The 10756-nt window shown below is 33.3% G+C and overlaps 1 protein-coding gene across 1 annotated transcript; it reads right to left on the bottom strand.

The window, feature by feature from the left end:
* Positions 1–539: 539 nt before the first annotated feature.
* Positions 540–4725, bottom strand: LOC132063770 (wax ester synthase/diacylglycerol acyltransferase 11-like). Its single transcript, XM_059456482.1, has 8 exons — positions 4438–4725; positions 3345–3941; positions 3143–3209; positions 2639–2748; positions 2103–2312; positions 1866–2003; positions 1242–1427; positions 540–893 (listed from the first exon to the last, which is right to left on the bottom strand). The coding sequence occupies exons 1-7, from the start codon at positions 4666–4668 to the stop codon at positions 1266–1268; spliced, it is 1515 nt and encodes a 504-aa protein (XP_059312465.1). The 5' UTR covers positions 4669–4725; the 3' UTR covers positions 540–893; positions 1242–1265.
* Between the last annotated feature and the right edge of the window lie 6031 nt (positions 4726–10756).

The raw sequence follows: 10756 nt of genomic DNA, 5'->3' as shown, positions 1-10756 counted from the left end.
CATGGTAAGCTGCCTTTTAATGAAGTTGTTGCTAGGTTTGGAAACCAAACTATTGCTCTATGTTTATGTTGTAATACCCCAGTTATAGACTCTATGTAGCATACTTTCTTAGAAGGAGAAGCAGCAGTGCATTTATGGAGATTCATTAGTGCTCCTTTTGGCATCACTCACCATGCAGGGCCTATTAGAAGAAATTTCAAAGAATGGTGGGACATCAGCACCAAAAATAGAGTGCATAATTTGATTTTGCAGGTTACCCTTGTCATCATCTGTTGGCAAATCTGTAAAGAATGGACAACATGCAAGTTTGGAAACCAGAGGAAGATTTATATCAACAAAATGGAATATCAAGCAATGTGGAATCTACAACCAGTACTACAATAAGAATTTCCAAAAAAACATCACAGGAAACTGGCCAACAATGTGCAATACCATTGAAAGACTTAATCCAGTGGCGATTATTAAACAAGTCAGGTGGATCAAACTAAATGTGGATGGAAGCTATATCGATAGCAATGGAAGAGCAGGAATAGGTGCAGTTCAGAGACAGTGAAATAGAGGTCATTAATTATGGCACTTTCCATTTCAATGTAACAGTAATATTCAAGCTAAAGCACTGGCTGCTAAACAAGGGATACAGTGGTGTATCAATAAGGGATACCATAATTTTCATGTGGAACCAGACTCTCAAATCATCTCTAACATGATCACCAACAAGAGGACTACCAACATGAAGCTAAAGAAGATACTCTCTGACAGTATCAACATGGTTGAAGAAGTTGAAATAACTTTATCACATTATTTGAGGGAAGCAAATCAGGTTGCTGACTTCTTTGCAAAATTGGCATCATCTAGTGAAGTAGAAACCTTCTACGCCTCTTCACAAAATCTTCCTAGAGAGGTTAAAGGTTTAGTTCAACTAGACAAATGGCAATTCCCCTCTATGAGGAGAAGATATGAAAAAAGTAACTTTTTTGTTAGTTGAATATTGTAAATCTTAGTCAAAAAGGGCACTGTATAGGCTTGGCCCTTTATTTCTTTTTGAGAGCTTAATGGATTATGGAAGTAGAGGTTTGGTCCATGTCCCCCTCTAAATGTAATTTTTTGTGCATTAATAGACATTGTAGGGGTCAACCTAATCCCCCACATCAAGGATTCAAAACCCTTGGTGATGGCTTAATTTTAAAAAAAAAAAAAAAAAAAATAAATAAATAAATAAATAAAGAGCAAACTAAACGTACGTTGTATGTTGACAAACATTTTTTTTATTCTTGGCAAAGGCTTCTTTCTACCACAGCATCCTTGATAAGCTTCAGAGATTGTTCAAGATCGTCTAGCAGTTGATGTGAATCGGGAATCACACTTTCGTCTACTGATAGGACCATAGTCATCTTGTTTACATAGCTTGTGAAATTAATCATCAGAGCCTGAAATATAAATTTGGGAGTATGATATTAAGTTATAAACAAAAATCACTAATGCATAGATTATATACAAAAATCCAAAAGAAACAAAATGGGGGCAACGGGAGGGTTGCTTGGGGGTAAATTACATATAATAGCCACTTTTCAGTTCCTGTAATTGAAAAATAGACACTATCATGAAGTTTCACTTTTGAAATTTGAAACTTCCATAATGACTATATATTTGTCAAAGATATGGCTGGAAAGTGGTCAGTGACCGCTATTTCTACATTGGTTTTACTTTTATGCTTTTTCCGAAATTAACAAATCATGACGATTTGGTCAAGCAAATTAGTGAAATTTTGAGAGGAAAAATACTTACCCGCATACTCTGCTTAAGGAACATGAAACCAAAAATGGGAGACTAAAAAAAGCAATGAAATTAGTATGAGTAATATTTACCTGAGGTTGGCCATAAGAAGTGGGTGCAAGGTAAATCAAGGGGTGCTCATAGAGGCTAACTTTCTCTTGAGGACCCACCAAATTGGAGAAGGCCAATGTTGTATTTGTGAGAATTCTATGCGATATTGAACTTGTTGTCTGATATTAATATTATTATTTTTTCACAGAAGAAAAAAAAAGGGTCAATTATCTTATTATGTTAAGGATAAAAAAATTGAGAAGTGATTATGACATTACCTTAATCCCAAAAAGCTTGAGTGCTAATTTGGAGATGGAAAATGTGTAGATAGCTTCAAGAGAATTTTTCTTACGATAACTTGTCACCTTGGCTTCTCTGATATAATCTAAGGGGTCATCTCGTAATGCAATTTTAAAGGGTAAAAGGACAGAACCAACCATATTGCCCCATTTTGCCTCAGTATTCTTGTCCATCATATCAGCTAAAGCCTATATATATTTGGTAAACACGAAAAAAAGCCACAAGTAAAAACAGTGTCAATAATTAACTTAGACTTGAAATATATAAGCTAGAGAGTTTAAGTAATTTGCATCGTAGTGTAAATAGTTTTTGCATCATCAGATTATTTTTATCTGTTGTAGCAGGTAACATATTTTGTTTTCCAGATTTCAAATCTCACATTTTAAGGAAGCTTACCTATAAATATTTTCTGAATGGCCTGATAGTGTAAAGAATTATTTATAGTGACAGGGCATAAAACTTAAACTAAAAACTTAAAGTGCTAACATTTTGAAGGAACAGTGGATGCCATCACCTGAATTCCAGCCGTTGGTCTCAAGTTTATTAGAAGACTTGATCTAAGCCTTATGTTGTTAGGGAGATTATGGTTTTTCTCTGTTGCTCCCTTGTCTTTCTTGCCCTCACCTGCCAAATTTTGCATAAAACGTTAATTAGCACGACAATGTATTCCCAATAACTCAAATAATAAAAATCCTCGATACTAGTTTCTAAATCTTTTTGGATTTAAATTATTTACACCGACAGTACTGTCTTACTTTTTTGCACCATTTGTAATTCTGCATAATATAAACGGTCATTTGTCTTACTTTTTAGATGACTAGTTCAACTTGTTATAAACAGTTACTTGTAGTTATATTTTAGGTGATTTGATAATATAAAAATTCATTACTAATGATATATAAAAGATAAAGAGATTCGAGATTTCCTCTGATATGGTTGGGTTAATTATCTATGATCTAATGACTATACTTAAAGATGAATACTTAATACTCCTATAATACATGAGGCAAAAACTTACCAAATCTCCTATTAAGATAGACAGATAAACCAGCTTGTATTACTCCCAATGCGACATCATTTATTGTCTGTTCAAGCAAATCATGACAAAGTCCAAAAAAATCAAACTACAATTTCGCTCCTAATGCTAGAAAAGGAAATAGGAGGAAGTTATCACAACGTAACATAACAATTGTTTGAAATAAGAACATATATATACGTACCATGTCCAATGCATTTTTCACCAATTTCATATCATCGAGACTGACTGTCCTATGAACAAATCGCCTAGGATTAAACTCAGAACCAGGCCTACCCTTAATTGGCGTATTTGTGTCCTTCAAGAACATTGCCGTGGCCATAAACATCAAGACATCGACTATTGTGTTCCAAAACAATATCATAAAACACCAAATTGGTGCAAAATATCGCCATAATCCTTTAGTCGAATACTGACATAGATAATTAATATCCCTTTTTTTAATTCCAGGAATAGTCGGAAGTTTATCAGGGTGAGCTGTTTGGCGCGTACAAGCTAGAAAAAGGGACATAAGAGAAGTGCCATCTCCAAGTGAATGGTGCATTCTTAAAATGACAACACCCTCAGTATCTGATGTTTTAATGTTGAGAAGATGGAGATCCCAAAGAGGTTTCGATTTGTCAAGAGTTGTCTTGCTAAGGTTATAGATATAATTCTCCACGAATTTTTCTGGTGATTCACGTAGATTTTGTTCATCCACATGTGGCACCACAACATGCTTATCTACGTCCACCTTTGTGGGCACCCATTTCATTTCTCCATTGTTTTTCTCATCCATCACCTAAACAATGAATGAACACATGTAGTTTAAGAAAACATACTAATTCGTCAAAGAGAGCATATGAAGATTTTTTATTTTTGTCTGCTTTTAGAATATCCTACTTCTTTAGTTAACAATCTTTACTACCGGACTTATACTAGGGACAAAATACACTAGATTTATTCCTAAATACTTGTAATTTCATATTTTGGCTAAGATATCAAGTGTATGTTCTTATAATTAAGTCTAATATTTGATACATACAGGTCATCGTTCCACATGAAGTAAAAGTTATTTATTTGATAAGATTAAATTTGGGTATTTGTCATATATATAGTCAGGCCTCTCTAGAATAATTATCCTTTATAACATCTTACTTTAACAACCAAGTTTTTCTTTGGGAACCGATTGTTCATATTATTTTACATGTATTATATACTCCATATAACAACATTTCTTTATAACAATCAAAAAGTATTTTCACAAACAGTGTTGTTGTACAGAGGTTTGACTATACCTGCAGGCTGGAACAACGAGGATGCTTAATAAAAGCATGGGCCAATCCGTCTTTGATAGCTTGAGGATTGATTCTTGATTTGCTGCCCATTATAGATAAAACGTGGACGTTGAAGTTGGGCTCGTGAAATAACCTTGCTGACGGACTCAATGGCTCTCCTTCTTCAATGGCTAAATTTAGCTTTGTTTCAATCGGTTTCAGACACGGTTTTAACAATCTTATGGACTCCATGTTAATAAGTAAGTACGTGTAAACTTTTATGTTGTTCTGGAAATTGGGCTGCTGTTGCTATGTATATATACAAGTTTAGTAGTACTAGCTTTTAATTGCGTCTTACGTTGGATCTGATGAGGCCAGTATGGGATATAGGTGTACATTATAGCTGAAGGTTGATGGTTGGGCAATTAAAATTGCGTCAGGTCAACAAAAAGCACCCGAGCTTTATTTATTTTTCCAAAATTTTCTAAGAGGCAATTGTTTTTGGAAAACCATCACTTAGGAAACGGTTTAATTTTAATTATTCTCACCGTTCCTCTTTATTTGGCCCTTCCATTCAAATAGGTTTTCATTTTACTTGTTCAATTTAGGACCGCTTATCGGTTGGTTCAGTTCAATTCTATATATTATTGATTCAGTTTGTAAATATGTTAAACTGATAACCTAACCAAATAATATTCATTATCGATTATCCTTTTAACCGATAAAAATGTCTTCAACGGGTCGACGGCCAACCTTTTCCTCTAGATATTTTTCTTTCCCTTCTTGTATTCATTGTTAATATGTAGTACTTTCTTCAACAATGATAACCTCTAAGCCAAATTAACTGTTTTCGACTTCCAGATTGGCATGTTTTACCACAACAAACAACTAATGCAAAACCACAACCTTTTCAACATCAATCTAGACTAAGCTTTCCTTGATTTTACTTTCGGTTTAGTTGAAGTTACATCAGAAAATTTAGTTCTACTAAAATGGATGATACGTAATAGGTTGGATTTGACTTGCATTTTGGTTAAGAGATAACAACAATCACTCACTAGTTAGAAAATCTCAGGTAATCATATATGAATTATAAATCTATTTAATTATAATAAATTCCAATTTATTATAGTCAAGCTAACAAAACTTAGGAAAGTGAAATATGAAATTAGGAGTAGGGTTTTAAATTCTAAAGTCATGACTCTTATATAATCACGGATAAAGAGGTAAATTTAATAACTTTATTGAGTTATCGGTCTACCCTATAAGTAAACTCAAAGAATTAGTAACCGAACCGACATGCCAATCGAATAAATTAAAAAAAAAAAATATTTAAAATTTGTTAAACCAATAATTCGATGCCAACATACCGATAGCATCTTTCCGATTCTGTTTAACGGTAAATAAAACTTGCACATCCCTAATCCATTCAGCAAATTAAGAGATATTATTTTCTTCTAATATTACTCTTTATCTACAGTGAGCTCTAACTTCCAAATGCACTTTGTTCTTGTTAGGTTTTCGAGTCTTTGTTTATCTTGTCGCAAACAATTAAAAAGATTTTTGTGATTTGTTTGGCTTTACTTTTTCCAAGGATGAAAGAAGGAAAATTGACTACTTTTTGTCCTTTTTTGTTCTCCTTCTGGACAATTCAAACCAAATGCAGTGGGTTCAAATCCAGCTGAAAAAAACTATGGAAGAACATTTATTACAGTCGTAAAGGGTTGAGATCTAATTTGTCTCTTAGCACCTATGTGCAAATTGCAAATCAGAAGGCAAGATGTTACATTCTGTTTTTCATCATCATCAATGTATTTAACTTTTTATTCTTAATATATGGCTTAAGTATGACTAAACCCACCACTAACAATCTAACATGGTTTATAAAAATAATTGTAAACAATTTTTTCGCTAATTTTACACAATCTATAGCTAAAAATACCAAATTAATTTTATAGAAATAATGTTTTGTCCCTTCCTTACTTTTTCTTTTCTGTTGTATGATTTAGATGTTTCTAATTTGTATGTATATGAGGTTCATAGTATTTTATGACTACGTTAATGGTCTACCAGACAATATAGATCCCACACAATCAAAAGATTAGTTGCATGAGGCGTTTACGTGATGATAAAGAAAACAAAGAACTCTATCCTTTCAATAATTCAGCTATAATTACATTTGACATCTGTAGGGTTTTAGAGTTTTGGGACCTATAATTTTCTTGCATTCATAATGAAAGCACCCAATAATTTCAGTTGTTAATAATTTCAATTCCAACAACTGAAATTCTTGCAGCAGCCCCCACAAATGACTAAAATTAATGTTGCAGCCCGTTTATTTTCAATTCCATTTTGAAGTTAGGTAACGTCAAATTTAAACTACGTAGAAAGATTGTCCATGTCTACCCGAAACAGTAAAGTTATCCATGCATATATGAAAAGAAATTTCATATTGGGAAATCACTAATTTGCATAATGTTAAGAATAACAATTATATTTGTAGTGATCTTGATTAATAAGTTAATGGCTAAGATTTAATTGACCAAAGGCCCTAACCATGATTTGCATAATTAATAACGTATCCATAAATATATTAAAAATATTTTCTCTCTTCCTATTTTACTTTTCATACACAGTAAAAAATCTTTTCTCCTTTACCCGATTATTTTTCCCACTTAATTTTTTTACCTACGCAGAAATAGACCCCATTATTCAATTGGTGATATTTCCATTTTTTCCAATTATGATGCTTACTAATTCACATAATATATACTCATTATTCAATTGGTAATTGTATATGTCTGAAAGAGTTGTGTATATTCAAAATAATATCACCATTAAAGAGTTGTCATAATTGAAAAAAATGGAATATTAAAATAGGAAGAGAGAAAATATTTTAATATATTTATGGATAAGTTATTAATTATATAAACCATGGTTAGAGCCTTGTCTTAGTAAATTAAATCTTAGCCATTAATTTTAATCCATGGCATGTGTCTCTAATCTAAGATAGAACTTGGAAAAATGGAGAGATGGGAAATGGAGAGGAGCCCAATCCGTTATGGATTCATGTTTCCCTTTTTCAACGACGTGCATTTTCTAAGAGACGTTCCTTAGCAAAACGGAACTTCTTCGTCTAAAAGTATTACTTCAATAAAGGAGAATAAAATGTTGAACTTTATTAAATTTGTGAAAAAAGAATATTTATACTGTTGATAGATATAAGTTCAATTTAAAACATTGATTAGGAAATGATTACTAACACCTTTTAAGGCCTACGAAAATAAAATGATCACATACCTTCTATGACAAGTTGAATTTTAATAATTTTGTAAGAAGTTATTTACAATGTCAGTGAATATTAATTATTATTATTTTTTAAAATCGATTAGGAAATGATTACTAGTACCTTTTGGGACCTACGAAAATGAAATGTACTAATGGGAATTAAGTTGCAACCATCACGCAACGCTCCCATAGAAAAACCTGCCATATAAATATAGGGGCACTCGCTAGCTAGAAATTAACATTTCCAAGTCGGTCGAGAAAGTTTTAGATCATTAAATTTCACTAAGGAATATGGACAATGACTTGAAAGAATTAAGGAAATATATAAAGTGCCTAATTTAAACAATCTTGAGAAATTAAATCAGAAAAAGGAAAGGAAGAAAAAATTTTACCCCCTCCGTTATAATGTCGTCCAAAAATGTTCCTCGTCCATCATTAGAACTCATCGGTGGAGCTAAAGACAAGTTTATCTCTGCATTTAAATTTGATTAATAATCTGTACACATGGGCGGATTTGGGTGGGTGTGAGGGTGTTCACCCGAACACAAAAAGTTACACAGTATATATAGGGTAGATTTTCTGTATTTGCATACATATATAAGCTATGAATATCCTAAACAAATCTAAAAAGTTAACTCAAGCAGTTCATGGTGTTCAAAATTCTCTCCAACGTATACCTAGGGACAACAAATTTTTTAATGTTTAGCTTTCGTTTTTTTTTTTTTTTTTTTTTTTTTTTGAACCTCCTAAGTAAAAATCTTGGATCCGCCACTCTCTGTATATATAGTGTGTATCCTATTGTTGCTTGGAATCACCATATAGAGACTATTTTTGCAGCTTTTCTTAGGTTTGTTCCTGATGTTCGTCTCAATCGAGAGTGTTTGAGGACTAGGGGAGGGTGGGGGATAAAATTGGGTTTGGTTAGTGAGGTGGCATGTCACGTGGCATCCACCTCATCAAAATATTAATGTCACATGGGATTGGATGTCCACCTTGGTCAATTTTAACGGTGGAGCGGTATATTTGTGTCCAAAGTATAACGATAGGGCCAAAGTATAATGAGGGGTATATTTGGCCCTTTTCCGTTAAAAGTCATTTAACTTTCCCTAAATATCACAACAAGTAACTCAACTTGTTATGATACTTAGGCAAAGTTGAATGACTTTTTTTTTTTTTTTTTTTTTTTTTTTTTTTTTTACAAAACATAGTTTAGTGACTTTCATGATATTTTGGGTTAAATTTTTTATTTTTTTAATTATTTTTTTTAAGTAATTTTAATGCAACAAAATAAAAATTGAGTCACCATCTATACAATAAAAAACTCCAGATATGAATACATATGGAGCTTGAACGCGGCTTATGAAATTTGCTTCTACATCATTTTTACTAGCTATAAATCTTGAATGGGTCATAATTGGCAGTTATTCCCTAATTTTGTCCCTCAATGTAAATTATTTTTTGAGGGGCATACGTTTATATTTTCGTATCATAATATCTCACAAATTGTGTCCACATAAATAAAGAACTTATGCCCTACTAGGCATACGATTCGATTGCTAAAGCACAAAAATTAAAGATCAGCCTAGTTGAAGGATAAAAATTAAAGACCAACCCATTTGAAGTACAAAAGTGTAATTTTTCCTCTTATATTGTTCGAGCTAGTTACTACTTACCGGAAGCTAGAAAGCTTGAAATACCTTTGGTACACTAATTGATCGTGAATTGGTATTTAATCAGACAGCAAAGCATATAAAGAATTTGGTAAATAACTAGCAAAGATTTGTTTTTCCTCTTTCCAGATGATAAAGAAAAAAAATGAGACCATCCAATCATAGCCAATCATAAATACGATGAATGTAACAAATCTGCAAGACCACGGGGAACACTACGCCGCAGCAACAGGGACAAACAGCCACCTAAATACTTGGACAAATATGTGGTGCCAAATGTCAAGCAAGGACCACCTGTACCAGTACCGTTAGCACCAAGTAATGTTGCCAGGAGCTCTCCACCCTAATACCTATCTATGAGCCGGTTTGGATGGGCTTAAAAAAAACAGCTTATATAAGCTGTGACAAAAAAAATTATTGAGCTACCTTATTTATTTATTTTTTATTTTTTTTTATTTTTATAAGCCTTTTTTTTTTTTTTTTTAAGCCCATCCAAACAGCCAATTTATTATTTTGCGCTTATTTAAGACAAAACGACTTATAAGTTAGCCCACCAAATAATCTAAAAAATTCGAAAACAACTTATGTTCGTTTTCAAAGAACTTATAAGCTAAGCCAAACTGGCTCTATTGAAGAGATGCTGCCAAAGAGGATCATTGATGAAGTTGTCTTTTTAATTTCTTAGCTTGTAGTAGTCTGGAACCCCCCTCCATTCTTATTTTTTTTCTCTTTTTTTTAAGCTTTTCTACAACTTTCAGTGAGTGTAGGTTGTTATCTATCTTTCAATACAAGTTAATCTGTTCCATTTGGTGCTTTCATTGACCCTCCTCTACCAATGGGTGATGGTGCTCACAATACTCGTTTGCGGACATTGGACGATGCCGTCAAGCAGCTACAAGCAGATGTTGCTTCTCACGGTAAGGCTTTTGACTCCATTAACACCACCCTTCAACATATTGTGTCTCAACTTTCTACCCTTCAGATCCCACATCAAATGCATCCACCCTCTGAAAAAAGCCCTAATTAACTCGTCTGTACCTGGTTGTTCTTCCATGCCGCCACCTCCAAAATTTTACCAGCAACCCCTTTCCCCAACACCAACCCTTAATTTCAACCAGTTTCCTCCGCCACCACTTATCCAGCAACAGTCCTTTACACTATTTCGCCGAGACAAACCCTCCCCAATCAACTTACCGAAATTTGGTGGCCAACATGCTGAAAGTTGGGTGTTTCAAGCCAATCAATACTTTGATGTATATGGCATAACAAATGAAAACCGCTTGACCTTAGCCTCGTTCTACTTGGAGGGTACTGCTAGGGATTGGTACCAATGGATGCATAAAAGTCATCAATTTATCGGTTGGTATCACTTCACCAAAGCA

This window comes from Lycium ferocissimum, chromosome 7 (assembly GCF_029784015.1).
Source record: "Lycium ferocissimum isolate CSIRO_LF1 chromosome 7, AGI_CSIRO_Lferr_CH_V1, whole genome shotgun sequence".
Classification (NCBI taxonomy): Eukaryota; Viridiplantae; Streptophyta; class Magnoliopsida; order Solanales; family Solanaceae; genus Lycium; species Lycium ferocissimum.
The sequence above is the reverse complement of the archived record's forward strand: the minus strand, read 5'-3'. Positions and strand labels throughout refer to the sequence as shown.